Source organism: Perca flavescens, chromosome 7, assembly GCF_004354835.1.
Source record: "Perca flavescens isolate YP-PL-M2 chromosome 7, PFLA_1.0, whole genome shotgun sequence".
In the NCBI taxonomy this organism is placed as follows: Eukaryota; Metazoa; Chordata; class Actinopteri; order Perciformes; family Percidae; genus Perca; species Perca flavescens.
Genome location: NC_041337.1, coordinates 26,720,783 through 26,748,566, shown reverse-complemented (window position 1 = coordinate 26,748,566; position 27,784 = coordinate 26,720,783). Strand labels below are relative to the sequence as shown.

Below are 27,784 nucleotides of genomic sequence, written 5' to 3'. Positions count from 1 at the left end.
AAGAGAGGACTTTATTGTCATATGCATTAAAAGGCCTCCAGTGTATTTTCAAACGATGAAAAACTGTTGCCCTGGTGGCAAGATGTTACATTCAGAGTACACATGATTCTATGTTGCAGTATTTTGACCCTCTGATGCAGCTCATATTTCTGTTGTATGCTATAAGTGTATGCATATTTGGCATCATATTTGTTATTAAATCATTGAAAGTCGTGTTACTAATGCCTGTTCAATTCCAGTGGTCTTACTCACTGTCTTTATGATGTGATAAAGTTTGTAGCAGTCCTCTTGATACTCACTTATAAAAAAGTACAATGAATGAAAAAAATCAATACAGCATAGTATCGCGATATTTTCCGTGGCAATACTGTATCGATACACAGACGCAAAGTATCAATCTTTTATTATATATGTGTTGGTCAGTTTGTCTGCCTGACAATCCCATTTTGCAGCAATAAAATTTAAGTGAGATAAACAAACAGAGACATTTATCTTTTTAGATAAAACAGATGTTGACAAAGTTTCCTTTTGCGGACATGATTTGAAATTGGAAAAATTTGAAGTTGGAAAAAAGGTAATAAATTGCAACATATTGTAGAATATTGCAGTATCTTTAAAGGTCCCATGGCATGAAAATTTCACTTTATGAGGTTTTTTAACATTAATATGAGTTCCCCCAGCCTGCCTATGGTCCCCTAGTGGCTAGAAATGGTGATAGGTGTAAACCGAGCCCTGGGTATCCTGCTCTGTCTTTGAGAAAATGAAATCTCAGATGATTCGTTTTGGAATCTGCTTGTTATGAGGTCATAACAAGCAAGGTTACCTCCCCTTTCTCTGCTTTGCCCGCCCAGAGAATTTGGCCCACCCATGAGAGAGAGACATCATGGCTTTCAAACGAGAAAAGTGGCAGTTGGTCAAGGCCACACCCCCACCCTCCACCTTGCCCCTCCCACTCTCCTCCTCAATAGCTTCAGACACAGAAATGGCACATCCTAAGGAAAGCTCATTGTGGGACTGGCTCTAGTGGCTGTAGTTCTGCACCAAAGCTGAATTTCGGGAAAGAGACTTCAGATACAGTATTAGGGGACCACTAAGGTCTATATAAAAGCATCCAAAGAGCACCATGTCATGGGACCTTTAAAATCGCAATGTTATTGTATCGTGATGATAACGTATTGTGAGGCCTCTGGTAATTTCCCACCCCTAACAATGAACCATATTAATCTTGTGTAACTGTTGCAAGAAATTAATTGTCTGTTGCAGTTTGGCTTTGGAAGCTGCAGCATCAGTAAATGTAAGACTGTTGTCAATCTCAATCCCAAGATATTTTAAGGTTGAAACTCTCTTACAAAATCCCCCATCAATCTCAGTCAATGGCACCACAGACCTATTATTCTTAAAGTCAGTCACGATGTTCTGAAACAGTTTGTCATTCACTGACCGCTCAAACCGCGGTTGCTTAGTAAACATGGCATGCTGTTGTTTACAGGTTACCCATTCATGTCGCACCCACCTTACAGACTGTATTCGAAGGTTGGGGTTAACATTTAGGATAGGACTAAAGCTTGATTTATACTTCTGCGTAAAATCTACGCCGTGGCTATGTATGTAGGTATGTGGAGACAGGAACATACGCTGGTCCCTACACCGTAGCCTGACATGCACCTCTCGAAAAATGTAACTACATATCGCTTGGCCATGGCTTGGTAGTGTTGCATTCCCGCCTACTCATTCCCTGGTTCTCCTTCTCCATAAACAACATGATATCAAGGAGAGGGTAAACTTTTCCTGCTACAGATTTCCCACCGTGGTCAGAAAGCACTAGGGATCGACCGATATGGATTTTTTAGTGCCGATTTTTTTTCATCAGCCTTAGCCGATTTTCTTGATCCGATATTTGAAGCTGATACTGCTTTTGCTCCCTCAATTTACATCATAAAAATGTAAACCCTGCCACACTGGATTTGTCTTTGGAATCTGCTCTGCCATTTCTTTAAAATTAATAAACAACAACAAAACGAGACTAGGACTCTAGAGTCAGTACTCACTCCGAAGCTAAACACCATCACTCTTTCACTCGCTCTACCACACACTCCCCACACACACTGGCCCTGCTATTCTCTTAAAGAGAAGAATCTGTCAGTTGCTCTCTCAAAACTCATAAGAAGCAAGCAGTTTAAAAGAAAAACCTGTCTCAGACAAAGCATGTATGAAACATGTTCACTTTCTTGCTCTTCACCAAGGAATTACAACCCCTTATATCTGTCTGTCTGTAAACTAGTGTATCGCTTTAAACCTATGTAATATATCACAAATAACCTTAGTATTGTGATTTTGTGTTGTATCTCGATTTGTAGCAGTAGTTAGGTCAATTGTTTAGAGCTTCCCTACTTGAGGCTGTCTCAGCCTTACAGTACATCTCTGCTGACCTCCTCTTGAAAACAGTGATTATTCTGGGTCAGACTCTCTTAAAGCTACATGCTGAAATTAATGGAACTGGGAAGGGCAGAGCAGGACTATTATCATGCCCTCTTTTTCTCAATATGCTGCAGCAAAAAAAAAAAAAAAAAAGAAACTCTTCCTTCACTAATCACAGAGGGGTCTGAGTCATTTCCATAAGATGTGAATGTATGTTTTCTATAAGATAGCAAGGCAATTACCACTATATTAGAGGCTTTCCAATAAGTGAGAGTGATGCATTATTTACTGTGCGTCAGCGTTGTCGTTCAGGTTTTTTAGAGGTCAGTTTAGTCTTTGTGGAGATTAAGTGGTATTTTTTTCAGCTCCCTAAGACTTCATGCACTTGTGATTTTACAGTGATGCTAAAATGGCATACACCCTCCTCTATTGTTGAAAGCTTGGATGTGTTATCATAGTGTGACAGTGTGTGATGTCATTTATGTACGGTACATTCATCAGTCTCAGCTGACAAATCCATGATCTGTGGAACAGGAGTTTGATGTGTTCCCTGGACAGCGGAGAGGTGTACTTACTGTACACATGGAGAGTGCACTTATTTCCTGGGTTCAGCAATAGTATCATGTCAGGTTGTGTAAAACCTGTCTGAGCTGCTGATGCACAAAAACGATAGCACCATCCCATTGTATAGAGTGTTTGGGTGAACAGAATACAATGTCATGGTGACACACACAAGTGTAACTATAGGGCTTGAAAATAATTCAATGTTTATCACTTTTGGTGCAACCATACTGTGATGATGATAGGATAACTTCATGTTTCATTTAATTAAATGCCAAAGGTCATTGTAGTTGATCATATACAGTAGATGATTTTGTAGTTTTTAGCGGCGGGTTGGTTGTATTCAGCCCCCCGACTCTCTTCTGGATACTCTCCCTCTTCCACATTCTGGCCCACGAGGAATGGAGCTACACCACGATAGTAATGAAAAATAAATATAATATTACCTTGCCAACTTGGTAAAAAAATATTTATTTGTTTGGGTGTTATGTTTAAATATCAATCTTTCTCCAGAATCGCTGACTCTACCTTTAACACAAACTTCTAATAGCAAGCGCTGCCGCCACCACCATCCGCAATCCGCAGTCGTTTAACTAGTGAACAATCTCCCCTCGCTGTTTCCCATACATTGATTTATTTGTATTTTTTTTGGGGTGTTAAATCTTATGTCATTGTAGAGCTGCACGCACACAGTGCATTGATTCGTTCAGCCCCTCCTTGCTCCACTCTTGCTCTCTTTTCTCACAAACCCATTGACAACTGACCCCTCTCTAAATATCCCCTCCCCTCCGTACACACTCTGAATTGAAACATGGTAATGTGCGGGAGAAAAGGTTGTTGTCAGCTTTTCCCCGCAGAGAAGATTGCTGGTTGAATTCCTGAATGGAATCAGTCCAGAGTTTACGAATGACTAGTATCATGAACACACATATTTCCAATTTGTCCAAAATTGATACATTCGAGTTAATTTTATAACTTAATCTCTCTATGTTCTTGACACAACGTTATGAATCATTAAGACCCAACTCTTCATACAAGTTATTAGCACCCCCCCATTCAGCTACCACCACAAAAATAATCTAATTATGTGGAAACACTGTATACTTTTATGTTAGAATGTGGAAAGTACATGACTTTTTCAGAAAGCCTGAAAAAAGAAATGGGTGACACTTATTTGTCCCCCTATTTAGCATTTATAAGCAGTAAAAAAAAACATTTGAACAATGGTTTATAACACATAAAAAGACCCAATATGAGATGGCATTGGAACTGGCTCTCTGGCTAGCCCCGAGGTGATGTCCGCACCCCAGTTCTCTATTATATGTGATTTTGCATACATGTGACATCAGAAATTCATTCCATTAATTTCTTTCAGGTCTCTGATATATATACTGTATATACTGTATATAATCCCCTCCTCTCTCTCTCTCTCACTCTCACTCTCACTCTCTCGCGCGCACACACACACACACACACACACACACACACACACACACACACACACACACACACACACACACACACACACACACACACACACTCGAGGTGGCATTGTTGTAGTTTGATGAAGCAGTCAAATGCAGCTTGCTTTAAGCCAGTGGGGTCCAATCTGCACTCCTGTGTGCGTGCCCTCACAGTGAGTCATCTGAAAGGAGACGTATCCTTGTTCTATGGCCTGGATGTTATCAGAGACCCCCCTCCCCCCCACCCAGAGGGCTAAGACTGCCACATAGATCCTTCCCTTTTCTCTCTTTTCTTTCTCCATCTCTGTCGCTCTCTTAGGGTAATGCAAATGCATACTGCATATCTTCCCCCCCCCCAGTCTCTATTTTAAGAGTCTTCTCCCCAGTGTGAACGGGCTGTGCTCGGGGCTGGCAGAATCCATAATCCTTTAAAGTTGTTTAATGTAGCAATACAGCTACTGGATTTACTAAATAGTATGCATCAAAAGGTATGATTTTAAAGAAAGACTTAACCAACCCACACATCCCCTGGAGGCTTTTGAGGAAAGCCATGACAGTGTCATGTTTTTCAGACAGCTTGGCTTTGATTAACTTCTAATACAATGATCCACACAGGCACTGAATGCCAAAAGGACGTTTTCCAACTGGAAACATATCTGATTGTGCAGACACTTTCAAAGGAATGATGAACATCATATTCTTTCAGATGTTCCCCCATAGTGCATATACAGTATATCTTGTAGCCGCTTGGTAAATATGAAACATGTATCCACTGACTGATACTAACCAGATGTGAAATTGTTACATTATGATAATCATAATAACGTGTTATGGATAACCTACTTAGATCATGACCAGGAAGTCTTTTTCGTCTTTTATAAAATGTGTTTAAATGGCATGTAGACATGTTACTGGTTTCAGATTTTCCTCATGTTTTGCTCTAATAAAATAAACTACAACTGTTCAGTGAGAGAGCAGGAATCTTATTTGAATTGGTATATTTCATATAAAAAGGAAAGCCACAGTTACCCACATCTAAAGCAGAAAAAGACTATTACCAATGTCAACATAGTAACTAGGTAATCCTTATTGTGCTGAAACCAGCAGTAGACTCTGTTTTGTTCAGTTCAAGTGTTTGGTTAAGCCCAGAGGCTTCTGCATCTGAAAGTGGTTATGATACAGCAGTTCAGCACAAAAGCATGAATCACAGGTGGAGAAGTTCCTTTATATTTTGTTCCTGAAACTAGACCGAATTCTAATATTTTTTATTTTGTATAAATTATCCCTGAATGAGGTACAGAAAGTTTTGGGGGAATCAAAGGATTCATCCTAACATACTGACAATGGTTCTCTGTTCCCAAATATATTACTTGACTTAAAAACACCCCTGTTGGGATTAAATTAAGTAACAAATTAGTATTTAGTGATACTGTTAAGATGCTGATATTAATTGAAATATAAGATTGTATTCATACAGCTAAAGAGTACCTCAACTAGGACAGCGTCAGTGTTTCCGTTATATACATTTTGCCACCGCTGGTTCAGAATTTTATGAAACGTAATGAAGTCGTGATTACATGACTGCGGCGCTGTCTTCTCCACTGAACTCAAACGAACGTCGGCAAAATCTAAGTTTCAAATTTAAGAGACATTTATATTTATTGAATATATCCTTTATTACAATAATTCAAGAAAGCTGATGCATTTACTAGTCTTCCACACAAAACCAAAAAAGTAAATTTAGTGAAAACAATATTTTTTGAGATGCAGACCTTATTTTAAACTCTTGCTGTGTCTGTTTGGACCCACGAGAGAAAACCCACTGCAGCTTGGAACTTCATGAGCTCTAGCTGGTGAACCTTTTCCCCAGTGAATCTTTTTTTCTTCTTCTTCCAAGTGCCATTTTTAGAAGTGTTTGAGAAAGACATGGATACCATAGTTCAGCGTGTTAATGCTCTATCAATTGCTAGTGCTACCCTGAATAAAAAAAAACTCTGAAATTGTTAACACAAGGCTGATAGCAGCACCTTTCCCGAGGCAGGAAAAACCCCACTGAGAGGTTAAAAAACAATAACCCACTGATTCAGTCTAAACCTTCCTGGAAGGTAGCGTCTGCCATCACACCCAGCTTTTCATCAGAGTTGGAGTCACCTTCGACAGGGCACCTTTCAATGGCTGCATTGGCTAGAAAATGAAGTGTGCTCAGTGGCAGGGCTGTCGAGACCATGCTGATAAAATTTCTATTGATGGCAGGCTGGGGGCGAGGGGATTGAAGAAGCCATTGCCTTTTTCACCTCCCTCAGGTGGGAAGCCTATCTGCTGAGGCCTCACTTCTGCAAACTCCCAAGAAGTTCTAATTAAGACCTACTTTGCACAAGTGATCACAGTGTGATGATGACACAGGAAGTGGAGCAGAGATACAGTGCAGAACACAATAATTAGGTGCAATATTTGATTAGCTGCAGAGATAATAGTTTTGTTTGACAGGGTCTAACGGATGAGTTCAAAGAGTCAGATAATCCTTCATTAGCCCCTTGTAATCTCTGGACAGTAATTCATATACACTGTAAGGAAGGAATTTGGCTCTAAATTTAGACTGTTTTAATAAGCCCTTTGTGCAGTGCTACTTTAATGTATTCTGTACTGTTTTGCCACTTTTTGTTAAGCTTGACTTCTTATGATTACTAAAACATCGAGGCTCTGTGAAGCATTTTAAAAAGGCTTCCGAAGAGCCTTTAAAGTTGGCCTCATTCACAGAGACTACTGTATATCCTGCCCTTTGTTTCTTTGCTTATCTATGCCCCACTGGCACTTGGTTTGCAGAATCGCTGCACATAATAGTCTACACAGCACACAACTGCTTTGATCTTTTCTGGGGGAAGAGCAGAATCATCAAGCATTGGGAATTGCTCGCCATTTTCAAGGTACCTGACATGTTGCAAGCGTTACGTATGTGATGTGCTTCCATGTCATTGAGATAAAATGGTGACTGTCACCGGATACAACGTGTCAACAACATACTTTCTGATTAGACCATCCATTTAGATAATGCTGATTTGATCCGTAGTTACTACTGCAAATCAATATTCTACTCAGGTTCCTCTATTCACTAACAATGTTTTAACCAAAATACATTAACAACATTAATGATAACAAAAGCTGGAAAATATGTGTGACAAAATAATCCCCTGAGTTTCCCCCAGTAGCAGGGACGGACTGACAATCTGTGCGTTCTGGAAAAGTCCAGTCGGCCGTCGGCACAAAAAAGTCTATTAAAGCGATATTAACAGCCAACAGCAGGGGGCGCAAATACAATCACTTAGGCCTATATGCTACGTGTAAAAATAAAACTCAAGAAGAAGAGTCGGCCTACATCATTAGATGTGAGTTAATTTCACATCAGCAATACTGGTAAGTGCCAGGAGCAGGAAACATTATAGGCTGCCTTTATCCCTATCCTAGCGAATTGCATAGTCAGCTCAACATGAGTGTGCATCATGATTATGAAAATGATCATGCCATTTAGTGCTGTCAAACTTAACGTATTTAATAATTTCTGTTAGGTTAATTTGAAACATTAAACGCGTTAGAAATTAATCGCGGGTTGACCGCGATTTCACTCCGTTGTATATGAGAGGTTGTAGTGAGCTCACTTTTGCTGCTAGGATGAAGTCTATGGTATTAAATTAAACGGGAAAACATTGGTACCACTCTAAACGTGCTAACAAACAGGGAAGGGGGCTAAATAATTCACCAAATGTAACCAAAAGTTTAACCAAAAAAACCTAGCTTACACTTTCTGTCTGTCTTCCATCAGAGTGAAGTTTTTCCTTGTCTTTCATATTTGCGTTTACTATTGTGGAACTGGCAAAGACCTGGTGGTTGGTTGTGAAAGCTTCACAGACAAAATTGATAGGGCCTAGTCATTTTCATCATTTCACAGCCTTAATATGAATCAAAAGTGTAATATGACATTGAGAAAATATTAAATAGGTTATTCAATGCTAATTCTTTAACACAAAGCAACACATGTTATATACATTTATATTTGAATAGTTATAGTATATACTAACTAACACTCAGTTTTGGTATAGCCCTACAATATATCTAATCCCCATGTTCAGGTACAGCAAGTAGCCTACTTTATCTCTGAAAGTGTTGTCAGTAATACTCTGTACTGTTTTATAATTAAAAGTTTGTGTAATTTGCGTTTTCTGTAGCCAGTGACATTTCATTATTTGTATTTTATTTTCAATGCAGATGTAATGGCATTGTACATTTTTTGTTTTTATTTGAAGGCTGAGGCTTCATTAATAAACACAACCTCAATTCTCATCATTGGTTTTGAGATGTTACTTGCTGTGAATACCTTGTCTGATAGGCTACAGTATTGTGGCATAGTATCTTCCTGGCTAGTGTCTGTCGCGCACAGCTACGGGCGAATAGCCGGATGATGGGCCTATTTGGGAGAAAGTCCAGGGCTGTTTTTTAGCCCCAGTCTGTCCCTGCCCAGTAGCTTTTCTTGGTCACAAACCTGGTCTCAACATTGTCTGGGAGTCAGTGGACAGCTGGAATAGAATAAGCTATTAACATCCGACGCCAGTGTTGTATTCAAGACCACCTAAACCGAGACCAAGTCATTACCAAGAGAGGAGTGTATCGAGACTGAACGAGACAAGACCAGACCAGGGCAGGGCAAGACCAGATCAAACAACTAAACTAGATCCCTGAAACACTACAGTACATTCACTTTGGGAGTGCGTGTTAGGTACGGCGGTTAACAGTAACGGGGAATGGGGGTTAACAGTAATACATTTCAAACTAGAAATGAGTGAAGTTATTGGTTGCATTTGAAGCAGGAAGTTTTACATCCATTCCCAGTAATGATGTGAATTCACAAATCAGATGATACACAGGCATTTTAGTGATATACCTGCAGTTGTGGTCTTGAAAAAAAATCCAGAATATTCTTTATCCGAGACCAAGACAAGGCCGAGTAAAGATGTGATTGATTCCGAGACGAGACTGAGACCTTCAAAAAGTGGTCTTGGGACCAAAGCCAATCTCGAGTACTACAACACTGTCCGACGCCGAAGACCATTTTAGAATAGCGACAGGGGTTACAATCTATACGACATGCTAACCATATGTCATCTCTGAAAAAGGTTTGTTGTTGCAGAACTACATTGGTATTTATCATTCAGTTTGTGTGTTTTTGTGCAACTGGATAAAAGTCTATAAAGTGTATGCCTCTACATGCATGACTCTGCTTAAATTAGCACTTGCACACGTAAAGGTTACATTGCATCATATCAGCGCTGCTGACTTCATACATACACATGATATGAGTAATGCTATGGAGTGAAAACACAGATGGTACCGTTGTATTAGTATTAAGTGATATACAGAAAACAGTGCTGACTGAACTATAAGTGAACTATAAGTAAGATGATGTAAAAGGCTTGGGTCATCATGGGACTTTCATAGCAGTTTGTAACTCTTGACCTGATTTTATACCCTGAAGAAATCTATGCTCATCTTGGCATTTTCCGTGTTGGTGATGCAGAGTATCTGTGTTGTATCTCAATGATCTATAACTTCACTTTGCCTTGACCCAGCCATCCTCCAACTGCAGAGTATAGACAGCATGTTGCTGCCACTTAGGTACATTTAAATCAGTTTCAACATCTCTATATGAAACCCTTTAGCTGATGCTACATACTGTATGGAGCAGAGAGAACAAAATGCAATTACTTCATCTAGAGTGCCTTAGTCATTGTGCTGCTGAGAACCCTCAAACGTGCTATAGCTCAATTCACAGATCATGAAAGAGTGAAAAACAATAGGCTGGAAATCATGAAACAGGGCAAACCACAGTAAAGCACTTCATATGTCAACAATCTGACATATAGGACTAGACAACGCCCTGCTATGCAAAGCAGCCTGTATTTTCACGGCATAACCGTCCGTGTGAATGGCCTTTTTTTATTAACCGCTCTCACCCTTTGCTCAAGCATTTGATTCAGGATTATGTTGTGAATCTTTCACAGACTTCAAAGGCTACTCTTCATTCAATTTGGTCTTTTGATGGCATTATGTTGGTTATGGGAGCTTTCTAGTTTCAAGGGCAGGTAAATTGTATTAAGTATTGTGTGCAATGGATTACTCAGTCTAATGTTTTCATTGTTCCCGTACAGCAGTGCAGCGTGGGTTTTAAACCAAAGTGGAGGAAAGTGACGGGAAATCATACAAATGTTCACTTTGGTTCTGGCATTAGTGAGACAGACGGCGTGTGCTTTAACTCTGCTGGCAAAGTTTTCAGTTCTACTTTGTAAACCTTATTTTGATTTCATTTTTTTTTTATGTGCAAACTCTGCACTTTTTGGACAGCCTTTTTGGCCAAAGGCATGTTGTTTTTTTTTATCTATGACTAACTCTCAAATGCAATTTAGTTGTAGAAATCAGAGCTTGAGTCATATGCCAATTATGATTTCATAAAACAGGCCCTAATTATGCTGGGCAGACTGTGGTTCTGAAGCATGAAGATCATGTGTTTAATTTGGAGTTCCTGTCAGGACCTAATCCTAACCCCCGTGACAGTGGCATTTAGGAAGCTGCAGAATAAGTTCGAAGTAGATTTACTCAATATAGTACAGCTTAAACTGGCAAAGAGGAGAGAGTGAGAAGTGAAGCTTGGTGAACCCTCCTCCAGCGCTTTTTCGTATTTGGGCTGAGAAGCATAATCCAAATATATTGCTCTGAAATATCACATCTCACACACACTGTTACATCACTTGCTTTCTGATGAAATTCTACATTGCTTGAGGTTGATGAAGGACAGCCGAGGTTCAGGGATCACACACGCATGCACACACACATACACACCAACATACACACACACACACACACACACACACACACATACACACCAACACACACACAGTGTTTCTCTCAGCTCTGGCTATAATTTCCAAATGTATAATTTAACATATGGTAGGCATCATGGTCCATGGATAAATCGATACACGGAAAACCGTGAGAGATAACGACAAGCATGGCTTATACAAACAATATTGTCCATGTATATTTTGATGGTAGAGGCTCCAGGAGTGTGTGTACGTGTGATGCACAGGGATTTTGTTTTGCCTGGTGTGTCTGTGAGCAGAAGCCCAGGTTGCCTCTTTCATCTGCGGTATGTCAAGTCTTGGTTAAAATCATCATTCCAGCAAGTCTTCTGCTGACCTTCAAACCTGAGTCCTCCAGGCCAACAGACATGCTAATTAACTGTTTGCTCCATAACTTCACAAAGTAATTTCATTCCCTGTATGTCTGGCTCTAGAATGGACTTGGCATACTGAAATCCAGGACTTTAGTAGCCTTTTGGGTCAATGAATACTGCCCGAATAATGCATATAAAGTAGCTTACATTCAACTTTAACTTTCCCCCATTCCATCAATAAACTTGCATAGGAATGTGCCCTCCTCCACCAATGTACCAGTTTTTCAATTTTTCAGCTAAATGTGGTTTTTCAATGAAAATCCATCTGCCTGTGTGCCCCGCTGCTACTCCATGTACAATCACAATGCTTTGTGAGGATAGGAATGGGAGGTGGGGACAGTACATGCTCAGAATCTGGAGATGTCACAATCTTCACTAAAGGGATTTCCTGCCATATTGTTGAGGCTTAACTACTATATACTGAAGTTAGTAATGATGGCATGATGGAGCATGTGCTTATGAAATAGGACACCAGACACACATTCCCACCAGAAAGCAATCTGGTATGTTTGCGCTGTGAATACTGCACTTTATCTGCCATCTGTGCAGTATATTTCCAAATTATATTTTCATTATGTGGGATGTCAAAGAATATTAGAGTCTAGCTCTTAAATAATGCAACTACTGGTCTTACAAAAAATATTTTACTGTCCCATTTTATCTGTAGCATGTGTTCTTGCTGGAATTATTATCAATTGCATTTATAACTTTGAACATTTAAGTACCAAGACTTTACTATGTAGACTGGTTAAATGCATCATTGGTGATAATGATTAAAAAAGAAAATAGTTTATGTATATAAAATAAGGTTAAGCTTCTAATTTTTTAATATTGATCAGACAGGCTAAGAAAATAGGCTGACAAATAAAAACTGTTGATTTTATGTGTTTCAGTCGCTTAATAATAGTCATTACAAAATACTGTTTGTTTCTCAGTGGGACCTGAGTGTGTGACCTCCTCCTCCTACCAATTAAGAGTAGGGATGCACGATAACTGGTCAATCACATTAATATCGGCCAATGTTTTTTTTTTCATATATCGTTATCGGTCGGATGAGCAAAACTGGCCCGATGTCAACAATCGATGATCATTTCCGTCTGGTGTATGTGTGTTTTTTTTTGGCCACGTGGAGTTTGTGATGCAGTAATGCAGCACAGGATTTACATGCTGAAGTGAAGACTAAGCAATGTCCGCGGTCTGGATGTTTTTCACAGTTAAAAAAGAAGACGCGCAAGTGCAGTATGCAATACTTGCAAGGGTTGAATTAATGCAAGGAGGACGCTGTGTCAAAATCTTCAACACCACCAATTTGACCATTCATATAAAGAACTGCTATCTAGAAGTTCCCAAACAATATCAGGAGCAAGCTTCTAGCAAGCAGCCTGAACAGGATATTTTGTTTTATGTTCCTTAGTTTTAATAGCTACTTAAGAAAGTTGGCCTTGATTGATTGTGATCCTAAAGATGATGTTGGTGCAGCCGTAAAAACTACCATAACTAACATTTTATAATACAAGCAGTATTATGTTGGGGAAAAACATGAATATTTACCTTTTTTATTTATGAATCCTTTAGCATCAAAGCTCATTTCTCTGATGAGTTAGCTCATTACAGTGTTACACCAAATGTATTCAGTAGTAATGATAAATATTTCTTATAAGAAAATGTACCCATTTTCTAGAAAATCAGTACCCAGCTTGATTTCCCTTTCAGTGATCTGTGGTCTTCATTCAGCAGTTTGCTACTAAAGCAGCTCCACTTCTGTTGATACTTCAACAGAACAGACTCGGCCATCTTGTACAAACCATATAATCAACTCAACTACCTTCCACCATAGGATTCACCTCAATTCTGTATTATTATGGGTTTTCTTTTTGGTCAGATAACTTCTGTTGCCATAGCTGCTCTTCCAGGCTACTCTTTGCTCAAGTTCAGGTTACTTTATTGGTACCCACAGGTAAAAAAGGTTTACAGTCTAAGAGGCAGGACATCCTTAAAACTTTGTAGACCACCACATAACATGCAACACAAAAAACATTAAAACATACAAAACAGTACATGACCACATTGACTTATGCAGTTATATGCAGAAATTCTACAGCTAGTACATGACCAAAGTGCTTGTGCGTTGTGTGCAAGTAATTCTACAGTTTGTTTAACAGAGTGATTGCTGCTGGGACAAAACTGTTTTTAAATCTTCTCATTGTTGTGGCCGTGTTTGAGCCCAGCACGGTTAAAAGTAAGGTGCTTAACAAACATGGCCATTATACATTTTACAGCTCTTCTTTTCACAGTGCTCCGTATCATATATTCATATTTATGATCATTAACACCACTTTACTTATCAGATATCGTATAAATGTGGCCCGGAGAGTTAAACGTGAGTCACCTCGAGTGCGTTGATTGGGGAAGTGCCAGGATCTCAGTCTGAGGTCACAGCCAAAACACTTGCACGACATTATTATTATTATCCATATTTCTAACTGTCAATAATACACTGACCTTGTCACTGCTCTTTAATGACCAGATCCGTCACCATTTATGGCTCAATTAAAATTCTAAATTATTTATCAGTTAGTGGTTTGCTTGGTCTTCACAAGTCAAATGGAAGGTGGGGTGAGTAATAAAAACATTGTTCAGAATGACTCATACTTGTAGTCAGTGTGTCTATAAAACATGTTGACTAAACATCACTTTCATTTTTAGTCTAAAGTACTAATGTTATTTTATACTAGTATGCTTAATTATGCCTGAATTTAAAGTTAGCCACATGGAACGCACCATTCATTCAACATGCTCACCGCTAACCGCTAGCCGGTGCTAACTGAGACTGTTTCTGGTCTCTGTCTCCATGCCCGTACCCATTAACTGTATTCATGGATCCGAGTCTGAATAAAACCCTACATTTCATTATGTTGGCTGTTATTATAAAAGTTTTAAACTACAATCCAGAGTTGTTTGAATGACAGAAATTTGTTTAGATGAGATGTAATGAGTGCAAAGAGAACACAAAACAAGTACAAAACTGAGTGTTTATTAAGATCCTAACACTTTCAAAAATGAACAATGATCTAACAAACATAATAAACAAAAATTAACTTTGGATAGCCTTAGTCTAATATGATTTAACAGGAGTTAGGAGGAGCCATGCACAGTGTTGATATTTATGATAACATGTACATTTCTGTATGGATCATTCGTGCAAGCAAAGAGAACAAGAACACGCACAAGTTTTAGAGTCTGACAGATTGAATTTCTGATAAAAATTGACATCCAACAATATTTTAAATCTACAAAAGAGCAGTTAAAATCCATCAAATCACTTGGTGTGAACTTTCACTGGGTTTAGTGAAAACTCTACTGTCTTTGCCCTGTTACTGAACATTTTCATTTACATTTGAACACACTATTGTAGATTTGCGTGTGAGAAGAATCACTTATGACTTATGAATTGTAATTTAACCACTTTACCAACAGAAGCCCAGTTTGTCTTGTCAAATGTCACTACAGTATAGCTATACAATACTTAGAGACTTGTAAAAACATAACTTGGTGATAACATGAACGACGGACATCTTTGTGTCGCCTCAGACAGTCGATGAACCCATTCACACTTTTCCATCTATCATCACCTCTGTGATGCTTTCAAAATGAGTTGTCCGTGTGGGCTTAAATTGGCCAAGGACAGCAGAGATGAAAGATAGCCCATAATGAGGTTTCTCCCTTAGGAATCAATGTGTAGCTTTGTCCCAGGGGCCACTGAAGGTTGTCTGTAAAATCAGTCCACTGCAGGGTCCTGGCCTAAACAGACAGCCTATCCATCACCTTGCCATCTTGTTGATGAGCAGAAGGGAGGTTTATACAGTAACAAAGGACATTTTTGGACATATATTGGTTTTGAATACATTAATGCAGTAGCTGTATACGTTAAGATTTCTGCAATATACTTGTTATGCTGTGTCTTCTGCTGGCATTGTGTGTTACCTTCCCCATCATTGCACTGCATAATCAAATTGCCCTTTGGGAATCAGATGACTTTGTGTCTGAGGGAGATAATGCAGAATATGAAGATCAGCTAAACCAGGCCTGACCTTGTGTGTTGGTGTAATCATCCCTGGATTGATATGAATCTGTAACATCAAGGATAAGTCCTCACTGCTTTTGACAGTTGAGTGCAGAGTGTGAATCCATAATCTTTCACATGTTTTACAACATTGACTTGGTGTCTGACCTTTAGACTGCAATTCAAGAGGTGCTCTGCAAAGGTAATTATTACCGAAGCTTAATTTAGTAGGAGTTTAAGAAGTTGTGGAGTAGAACTTTGCCAGGAGTGCAATCTTAACAACAGGTCATTAGCTTGAAGGTGGGAGACGGAGGGTACCTGATTCGTATGGTTTGAACATATAGTGAACTGTGTTTGAATCTAAAACGTTTTCTCTCATTTACTTTCTCCCTTCTCTGCAGTCCGTCTGCTTTGAGGCCAGGCAGCTGTGTGGGGCACCGGGTGTGGCTCCTGCTGGCCATGACCCACCTCACCCTGGACTTATCTGTGTGCAGCCCCCTCAGTCAGGGTATGGGGGTCAAACTCACGCCTAAATCGGTGCCTCGCTCTCGACTTCGCTGGCAGCCGCTCTGGGACATGCCCAACAAGCTTCACTGGAGAACAGTGAGCCCGTTGGCCCGCCGCCTCCTCAACCCTATCCTTCCACCACAAGACAACAGGGCAGGGATATGGGCAAAAGTCAAGGGTCAAAAGCATCGGAAGCCAGCACATAAGGGACAAGCAGCGTGTAAGGAGTGCCGGTTGAGTTACTCTCAAATGGAGACAGGTGATCCTTTGGCTGTAATAGCGGAAGCTCCAGCAGCTTTATCCAAAGGGAGCAAAGGAGACTCAGTGAGGTTGTTACTTAGAGCCAGAAGGCAGCTCAAATGGGACAGCTATGACAAGTCTCAGGAGGGCCGGACTACCACAGTGGCCGGATTTATCGACTGGGGACCCACAGGGACAGATAGCATAGACGACGACGGCAAACCGGAGCCCAACATAACGCTGTCCACCAAGGTCTCAACTACCACAGTGGCCACAACTACTAGCACTACTACCGGGCTCTCCCAAAGGACGTTCACTGTGGTGACCACACCAGAGCCCAAGAGGCTAAGCACCACCAAGGCCACTGGCGGTTTCGGGGAGACTGTCAAACCACCAAAGCCATATGGGGAAACACCAGGTAATACGCATAAAACAGCTAATCATCTAGTGTGAATTTCATGGTTAGTAGGAGTGAGTAAGCTTAAGAAAACATTGCTTGAGTTGCCTTTGTTTCATCACTTTACGGCCACACCCCATGTCTTTAACACAAAATAGATACAGTGCTGTGAAGATGTTCCCTCAAAGCCAGCAGTGTCCATACCTGCGCTTTTGGTTTTGCTCTGCATGTTGTCATTTTAACAAAACAATAGCTCAGTTCACCCTTAACTGGAGACAATTAACAAAGTCATGAAATCAGAACTGAAAACAAATGCCACAGAAATGAACACCATGGATTTAGGGCAGTGTCTCAAGTGTACGGTATCTAGATGAAATGTCTTCTGCTCTGCAAAGTTCATATGACTTTTAGTTTTTTAAGGTTAAGGTTACTTTATTGTCTACCACGGGAGAAAATTGTCTTGGAGTTAAGGGAAATTGCTGCATCAAGACCAGACATCACAATAAAACACATTAAATAAATACACATTTTATTGTCATGTGATGAGGTATATAAAGCTACATTGACACTTCAAAAATCTATATAAATATACCTAAACAATTCAGCAAAGTGACCTTTTATCTATATACACCAATGTACAAACACTATGACAAGGTCAAATCAAAACAACTGAAACAGAAAAGTTCAGAGCACTTCAGAAAAGTCAATAGAGGAAACTTAATCAAACTAGTATCAGTTTAAAGGGCTCACTGGTCAAACTTCTCACCCCCACAAAGACCCAGGGTTTGATTGTCTGTACTGGTACCTCTAGCTTGGTTATATAGTTCAACAAAAACAGTTGACATCTGTTCACATATGGGGCCTGGTGTGGGATAACTTTCTTGCCATTGCACTATAAATTTATATTTGATTGTTGAGGGTGCCTTCATGTGAAAAATCAATTGCTGGCAGGTGAAAAAAAGCATCTGGCAACATCATGAAATGAGAAAAAATGGGGGTACGTTGTTAAGAATAAATCAAATATAAAAAAACAAAAACAATGTGAAGTTTTCTCCTACCTGTTTTCCCTAACGGTATTGCAAAGTCTTTTTACCTGTAGAGCATGACTAATTATCCAGAGTAATAATCTATTTCATTAATATAATATTTGCAGCTTGGGAAAATAGCACCTGATTCACAGACTATGTCCTTGACCATACTATGGCCCTCATGCCTGAAATACTGAACCTGAGCCTATGTGAGTTTTATGGACAGTCCCTCTGTACTGTGAACCCACAAACCTCCCAGCCAGGCATATTAGATTTACCATGTCATTAAGTCCATGAGGAACATGGCTTTTTAAATGGTCCTTATAGGTAGTCATAAAACATAAGTCATGTTTAACAACTTATGAAGCAATCACTATGCTAATTGAAGCTTTCCCATTTGGTGCATTAATATACACATCATGAAATTAGCCAGGTAACAGTAAGGGTGATCAAAAGTCCTTGGCCACTTCCTACTTAATTACAGTGAAAAATGTCTTAAAACACAGAGAAATTTGGAAATGTGTGTACAACAGAAGTCCTGCTGATAGAAAATAGCCTTCACTGTGAAAAATAACAAAATATGTATTTCAGCTCATTTATAATTATATAATTATTATAATAATAATAATAATAATAATTTCACAAGGCATCTGTGCTGTTTAAGGACTTTTCTCTATTTCAATTATGTCACTTCGAACACTTGCGTTATGCTATTTGGAGAAATATGGTGAATATGTTTAGTGTTTTTTTAAGCTGTACTGAGATGACCTTATCAAATGTTATAGTTTTGATGGAAGCTAAGTTGCATCGATAGGGCCTGCCAAGCTGTGCTTTTGGTGGTCCTACATGCATATAATTAAACTTTAAACTGTGTTATTATACCAGTATTCAGATACTGGGGCCACAAGCAAACCTGGATTTCATAGCTGATGTTACTGTAGCTTCTCAGTACTATTCATGTAAAAAAAAAGAGAAACTTATGCAGGAACAAACATTACCGTAACAGTAGGTTTTAATGTTGTGGTATAAATATATGTTGTATTATGGTGACTGAGATGTTTATAGCGAATGTAAAAATGAATTGGCAGTGTGTAATTGTCATGTCAGTGATGTTGTGAGCTCTTAATTTTCTCTTGATTGGGAGGTGAGTGTGAGACCACCAGTGATTCCAGATGATGGCTTGATATTGTATCCTGGAGGAAATCAGTCACCACTGTTAACTAAAAGCTGATGAGGAAAAAAAAGATTTGCCTTTTCCGACTGGGTGCACATTATTTTATTAATAAGCAGACTGTGTCTCATCAGATCAGGTGAATTGAATCACTTTTCAAAGCAATGCCCGGGTGCTTAAATGCTGCGGAAAACTTTCCGTTTACCTTCACAACACATTAACTGCCTCATATTGGCCCCAAGGCAAGACATAATTACCACACCGACAGCACAGCACTGGATTGCTGATGAAATGAAACCTATAACACCTATTAGCGAAGGTGAGGTGCTTCACTTTGTCTCTTGCTCTTATTCTTCCTGCTTTGTCTTTGAAGATGTTTATGGATTACATTCAAAGTCTGATTAATGCAGACTTAGGTAGGAAAAACTCAAACATTAGATCTTAATCAGAGCAAGGTGATAATCAGAGCTCACATAACAATTTAACTCACCTCGTGATTTATTACGTCATGTATTCAGTTCAGTTCAAAAATACCTATCTTCCTTTCGGAATAATTTAAGGGACGTGGTTTCGCAAACAGCCGAGGGAAGAGGACACATACACATTATTATTTATTAAAGAGACACAAGGTACAAGGAAAGAGAGTTATTACATTTTCTGTCCTACATTGTTTAAAGGATAATTCGGGTTTATTACAACTCAGGTCTAAATTTTTACAGATTTGTATTTTGCACTTTTATGGGTTAAGATAACATTGAACTCACCAGCGTTATAACACAGCTACATTGCGGTTTGATTAGTAGGATTTCAATGTCTCCAATGCTTCTCTGTTGCATTTACACTTTTCACACATTTTCGTTTTTTGATATTAGATAGCAAGTGAAATGTTAGTTTAGACCTCTGGCTGTCATCGTAGCATGTTAGCTGCATAATAAAATTGTGATGTAAATATCATTAATTTATCACAAATTCTTAGTGGAAAAATGAGTTGACATAGTCATCCAAATTATCCAGTTAATTCATAATATAAAATAGCTGCCTCTGGCTCAGCAAGACTACGGCCTTACAGCACGTCATATGTCAGTGCTTAAGACACAGTGCTGCTTCGGCAGTGCTCAATGTGGTTTTCTGGTTCTGTTCTCAAACAAATTCAAAGATTGGTGTGTGAACTTCCATTTACTGTAGGGCTTATTTTGAGAGTAGTAGTTATGCTGGTGCACATGCACACAATTTCATTATAATTGAGATGTATTACACTGAAAAATGCATTACCGGTTCTGTGAAAGTGTATGCATTATGTATGTTTGCTTTTGTGCATGCAGACTTTAGTCCTGAATATACAGTATGTTGAGATATAAATTATGTGCATTTGGCACCCAGCTGTTGTTGTGTGGCTACTGTACGTGGCTTTCTTTCCATTGTTTTGTCTTGTCGTCCTCCAGGCTTACACTCACTGTGCCAACTTAACCGTGACAACCATCTCAGGTGAATGATGTAAGATCTACTTCTGTTCATGGCAATGCTTATACATTCCAAAATGAGTGTTCAAATACAAGCGGGGCACGGTGCAAACATTGCAACTCCATGAACCCCAGCTGATCTGTGCCCAGTGTGAGGGGAAAATCATCAAAATCATGCTCTTTAAATACTGTTTGTAATTCCTCACTATTTGATTAGTCCAAGTAATCAGAGTATCAGTCTACTTGTAAGCTGCTCTGTGTCTCGCTCCCTTTTTTTTCTCTGTCTTTCTCATCCAGCTTCTCAAACAGCAACACCTCAGCTCAGAGTAAACTTCTGGGAGGAACGCATCCATCCAGCCTGCATCACAGCTAATTGTAATCTAAAAGCGCTGATGTTGAAAGGACAGCTGTCTCATAACATGTCTGTATCATTTGCAGAATTTTGACCAAGATTTACTATGTTTATATACTATAGATTTTTTTTAATTTGATCGGTAAAATATTTTTTCTATAAAATGTGAAAGAAATAATAAAAATGCAAAAGTTATAAAAAAAAAAAAAAAAAAGGTTAAAATTGCTTACTCAGTTGGACCAGCGGTTAATTTTTTTTTGTATTTACTTATCCTGTTCAGAATAGTGAGGTCGGAGCTAGGACTGGGCAAGTCGAAGATTGTCAAAATCATATAAAAATGTCTATATATTTTTCTATACCGTTTCTATTACAATGTCGAAAAATCAGCGGCCAAACTGCGTTACTGCAATATTTACGCAATATCCACGATGCTTTACGTTATGTTCATTTTTCACTAAAATTCTAAATAAAATGAGAAAATACTCAGAACTTATCATTAGTCAAGAAAAATAGGCTTTACCATTTGGTTATTTCATGTAAACGTATACTGAATATCACAATATATATCGCTATTGAGATATGAAATTACCTATATCGGGATAGAAGATTTTGACTACATTGCCCAGCAGTAGATGGAGCTTACCCTACTGTATATGTGGGGTATGTTTTCTTATTACCAGCTACATTAACTGCATATGACCTATATCTGTTTCCTTAGATAACTAAATTAGGATATAAGTTTTTGGAGAAAGAAAATATTTATAATTTCAAAAATGCCTTAGCCACTGCAGCTCATAATTGTTAGTTAGGCTCTTAGAAACAGTGAGATTACAACATGCGCATTCACGCCTGCATTAAACGGTCTGCATGAACTAATTCACTATGACTCATGAATACTGTAGGCAACCAGCACAAATTCAAGCCATTAGAGTACTTTGTCTCAGCCACGTAAGGGATGTGTGTATCATGATGACCGTTATCATCTCATGCTGTTTGTGTGTGGGTGGGTGTGTGCACATCACTGTCAAACTTGGATGCAAGTGGTTGTCTGTGTAACGAGGTAGAGAGCAGGGGAGGAAATTATTTCAAAATGCCTTTCTCACATAGAAGTGTTGTACATAGTGATCATTCTTCTGAATTTTCCAGTTTCTAGCTCTACTTCGGTCCAATGTAAGCATGAAAACATCAAGTGATGATGCATCTTTGACAGCCTGTTGCATCTGTTTCACCATGAAGACAGAAAAGAAATATGACAAGCTTCAGAGCCCACTGGAAAAGATGCCAAAGTTTCCTGCCTTCTTAAATGAAATGTCTCCTCACATTAGGTCTGATGTTCCATAGTAAATTTACACATATACTTTGGACTTACAGACAGAATCTGATCATGAGTCTGAGTCTCCTCATTAGATTACTTGTTTTTACCACTGTGCAGAGGAATTTCACCATTCATTCATTTTATTCATAATGTCACCATGTTTGTGATGCCAACTAGGGCCTGGATAGCAAATACAGTACGTGTGTTTTGTTGGTACCTGTAGTCAGGCATTTTTATCAATTCTGCTGGGATTTGATGCTTTTTATGCCCTTAGATTTGGACATTGACACTGCTTTTACAGTGCAAATAAAATATATTTTGTCTGGTAATGACACATAATTTACAAGGACAATCTGCTATGTGACTTGACTGTCAAGCATTCTGATGAGTATTATATATTATTTATATATAAGTGTTATACAAATTATTAAAATAGTTAATAAATTGTTTTTTCAGGAATATCATGTCTCTGTTGTTTATAAAGCAGGTAAATATGCTGTATAAATGCTGTGGAAGTATTAATACGCTAAATCCATAGAGAAATGCAGACAGCCCCATTCAGAAACTGTGCCTATAAACTATCCTATATATAGGTAGAAAGTTCCGTTACAGTGCCATTACAGTCATTCCCTGGCTGCAATGACGGTGCAGGGACGCCAAGAACGCAGATGCAGAAGAGCCGGAAACCCTAACCAATCAGAGCTGACTGGGCTTTTTCAGGAGGGGGTCTTAAAGAGACAGGCGCTAAAATGGAGGGTGAATACAGGTATATTCAGACGAACAGTATGAGAAAAATTATGTTTTTTGAACATTAAAGCATGTAAACATCTTGTAGTAGAAACCCAAAATATAAGTATGATGAATGAATTAAATGAATTAATCTTATCACAATACATTTTAAAAAATATATCATCAGGCACTATATTGCCTGATGAAGGTCCAGCAAGGATTGAAACATTGTCTATTTAAACTAATGTGTGCAAACGATCATTCAGTGTAGAGTAGAAATGAGCCATGGACTTTATATCCAAATTAGTGATAGACCGATTTTATTAGCCGGCCGATAAATAGGGCCAATATTTGCGTTTTTTTGTGTATCGGCATCAGCCGACACGTGGCTGCTGCATTCGCCGACAGTTTTTTCCCGGCATTATTTACGGACAGGCGTCCACAGCTCTGTGTTGCTGGCCCTCCACCACTAGCACCATGGCAGTCTTAAATTATAAATCAAGCACTTTCAATGGCTACTTTTCAGGTTTATTGTTTTCTTAAATTATTTAAATGTGTTGACAAAGGACTTTTTGTGATGACCTGATTATATCTGTCTTATAATATGTCAGCAAGCAATGCATCATCAAGGCTGTGTTGTAGATGTTGATGAAAGCATTTTACCCTTGCAAATTAACCATATGCATTGCACCCATCCATATGATGCACATTGCACAAATAATTTGGGTGATATGAATGTAAGATGATTGCAGGAGTGACACTGATCTGTGTTTTTGTTTATTATTTTTAAATAAATGGCAGAGCAGATTACACAAACAAATCCAATGTGGCAGGGTTTACATTTTTATGATGTAAATTGGGTGAGCAAAAGCAGTATCGGCTCCAAATATCAGCTCAAGAAAATCGGCAGCCCGTATCGGTCATCGGCTAAGGCTGATGAAAACAGAATCGGTATTGGCACTAAAAAAAAATCCATATCGGTCGATCCCTAATCCAAATGGATCAGCTCTTTGCTTGTTTCATTAGTTTTTCTTGTGCAACATTTTGGCAGTTAATTTGGTTTGGTTGGAAACTAACTATGCAATGACACAGAGTACATGACAGCTCGCCACAGCTTGTCTGTTTTGCACTTATTGACTATGTGTCTTTACTCCCACTCACTGTTTGGCATTGAGAGTGCAGGACAACAAAAGGGACAACTCTTTGTTATTGCAGAAAATCCAACAAGTTTACGTCACACCCTTTATCCAAGACAAAGACGTTAATGTTGCTTCTAATCAGTTAAATGGCTAGCTTTTGCTCGCTTTCTGTCTAATTTAACTAGTTTGATTTCCCTTTTCATTATTTTCATGCAGCTGTCAGCACATAGTTCTTAGTTGAAGCTACTGTAGGTGGCTGTAATTTTCTGGTGGCTGTAAGTCAGGCACTGTACCATGTTTAAACAAGAAGGGCACTCGGAGGCCGCAGACCTCCGCCAAGGCCATGCCCTATCTCACAATGTTAAAGCTTGGGTAGGCAGTTTATTTTTGGCATCGTTGGGCAAAAATTCCAAGATAATCTCCCAGTATATTGAGATTCATGTTGTCTGAAAAAAATACACTTCTGCAACTCCCCCTTGGCTTTGTTTTCAGTCTTTAGAAAATCTAGATGTGATAGATGACTTTGGCCCATCATAGGTCATTTCAGAGAGTGCGTTCCTATTGGCTGTTTAGCAAGTGCAGATGCACACCGCGCGTATCACATCCTTTTTCTGTTTACCATAGCGGAAGGCTCAGGCCTGGAGATAATTCAAGGCAGATAAGATACTTTATTGCCATCCATCAACTGTACATAGAGGAACTAAAGTGGGTCAAAAAGCAGTACAGTTTATTGTCCAAGGAGTGGACATTTTGGGGAAATTCCACCAAGTTCCATTCAAATTGGGCCAGTAGTTTCCATAATGCTGCTGACAAACCGAAAAACATAACGTTCTTGGCGGAGGTAATAACACAGCAGGCCCTGGTCATAGTAGTAAGTAGCAATAGACAATCCAGCCTTGGTGGTTAATAACTTAAATGTAATGTGTAATTTCCTGTGTTGAGACAATGTGTCACCAGTGTGCATTCTCAGCATCAAAATAAATCTAGTGCATAGCTCAGTCACTTTGGATAGGAGTTTGTCTGGATGCTGTAGCACTTAGTGGATGCCTCCTGTTGATCCTGCTCTCACAGCTATCTGGCCATCATACAGGAGGTGGGAGGAGGAGGAAGAGGAGGTGGTGGGTATAGCTGTGGTGCGTCCAGATGCTCACTGATTGTTCCCAGTGATTGTGCTGCTAGTAACTGTGACCCCCCCTCTACTCTGCACAGATGGAGCTGTCAGCTCCATTATGAATACGAGATGATTAAAACTGCAGTCAGTAAAGCCACAACTGATAACATAGCTCTTGTTAGAGGTCTGGTAGTCGCAAGGTTAAATGTTACAGGCTTGTGTGGAGTAAGCAACGTGTCCCTTACAGTTTGGTCCTGTGCACGTAAAACAGACACGTTCAGTGGATGTTTAAAGTAAAAAAAAAAAAAAAAAAAAAAAGCCAGCAGGTATTAAAAATGAATATATCCATCTGGTAACAATTCACATGACATTATCACGTTTGTGAGGGGATGGAGGGTTAAATGGAGTAAATAAGTAAGTTTATATCCATTGTAGAGCAAAGTGAGCAGATATAAAATGTATGTTAAGTGTCCCAGGAATCTATTTTTAAAGAAGCGAGCTCAGTGAACATTGAAATACATGATTTTGACCTGTGGTAGACCTGTAGAGGCGTACAATACATCCTCTTCAACAGTGAGAGACACACAGAGAGACAGAGAGAATCCACTTCTCCCAACGGTTACCATGGCAATCCAATACATTTGCCATTACTTTCTGTATTGACTCTCAATAAAGTGGGTAAAAATGAATCTCCTTTTTTCTCGAGCGTTAAATCTGGGCTTAAATGCTCATGCCTGGTGACAGGCGTGCAGAGTCAAACCCCCCTTTGACTGACTTACAGAAAACTGAGCCAAGAGGAGATGAAGGGGCCAGACTGAGCAGATGCTGTTTCACTTTCGGTTTCCCCGCTGCTCAGCTCTTTCTTCATGGCTTGACACATCTGCCTGAAGGAAGAGGAGTGCAGATGTTGACTGAGACACTTTTTTAGATGGAGGAAATTGTTTCCGTCAATCAGAAGGGATGGAGCAGAATTTTAATATGACCGTTTTTTTTTTTTTTAAACCTATTTGAGTTTATTTATTTAAGCTTTTGAGAGATTTTCAGTTTTGTTGAAAACCGACATGGTGTTGCTTGACTGGAAAGAGAGAGGATGATCGAAACGGACTCAAAGCCAGCCAAACAGTGCAGGTGCATGGTATGTTTTCCTCTCCAGTCACCTGTGAAACAATTCAGCTAAGCTTTGTTGGTAGAAAAATACCCCCCATCTTTGAACTGGCAGTACACAGATTTCTGGATGGTTGATTGAAGCTGCCTTAGTATCAATTTCATATTACACCCACCTGGAAATTGAACTCATTTTAATTTCTTCTGTTGTCAACAGAATGAGCTACTGTGTGTTATCCACTGTTCAAAATACAGGCAGCCACACAAGACAAGTGTATCCTCCTGTATTGGATGCTATCAATATACTTAGGCGACCCCTTTTTTTTGGCCATTCTAGCATTTGCCATCCAGCCTGACTGAATTATGCAGCGATGCCTTTGACACTGAGAGGAAAGGCATGTAGGAGTAATTGTTTCTGATCTCGCCCTGTTCAACTTTCCCCTCCTCTTTCTGTCTGTCCCTCTCTCAGCACCCTCTTCTTCAATAATTGTTTTAGATTGCTTGGCGACTCAGTGGAAATCAGCTTAGATTGACACTTTGACACCAACATTAATTGGCAATTTCTAACTATCAGCACGCTGCCTTTGACGGAAGTCTTCCCCCAACCTGTCCTGCTCAGGTGCCTGGTTGTAGGAGAGATCTCAGAAGGGTCGTGCAGCGTATCAGCGTGTATTGAATATGCCTGTACAAATGTGCTTTGTGGTGTGTAGGAGTGAGATGGTTCAACCTCTGTAAGCTGCTACTCTGTGAGCAAATAAGGGGTCTTTCCCACATTTTTCTGGAGCTTTTAAGCCAACACTGCGTGGGTTTAGGCACATTAGCCCTAAATGGCTCTTTGCAATCGATGCCTGATAGGGCTCACTGCTACATACAGACGGTCCAGCGTACACACACACACACACACACACACAGACACACACACACACATATACACACAACTAAAGACTCATATAATTCAAATAACTCAAATAACTCATACATACATGCATAGTGATTAAATAGAAATTCTCTTTTCCGCATCATTTGTCCAGTAGCGCCTTGTTATGGCATTGTTACTCAGAGGACAAACTGCCTGTGGTTTAGATGTTGTCACTTAATCCACCATGTAAATTGCAGAGAGACAAATCAGGAGTTCAGCAAGGTCGAAAACCGCCATAAAGATGGTTGCACACTGAGGCTGAGTCATATTTAGTTACTAAATGTTATGGCTAGCTGTAACAATATGTACTCATTTATTATTTTAACAAGGAACATGCAGTATGTCCACAAGTACATTATATTGATAATCACTCTGTCCATCTGTCATTATTTTTTTTGAACAGAAAACACTGAATCTGGAAAAACATTCAAACTGATTTTACAGGGCCCTTCAAGTATTCTGTGTAGAAATAAGAGCTAAAGCTATTGCTGACCTTTCAGGTTTCAGGAATATGTGTTCCTCATCTTG

The 27,784-nt window shown here is 39.3% G+C and overlaps 1 protein-coding gene across 1 annotated transcript in view; it reads left to right on the top strand.

Annotated features, from left to right (window-relative positions):
• Positions 1-27,784, top strand: part of ajap1 (adherens junctions associated protein 1) — a 50,932-nt gene that overhangs the window by 8,538 nt on the left and 14,610 nt on the right. Inside the window, exon 2 of the mRNA XM_028581900.1 lies at positions 16,186-16,949. Within this exon, the coding sequence (XP_028437701.1) occupies positions 16,186-16,949 (764 nt within the window). The remainder of the gene's footprint in view (positions 1-16,185; positions 16,950-27,784) is intronic.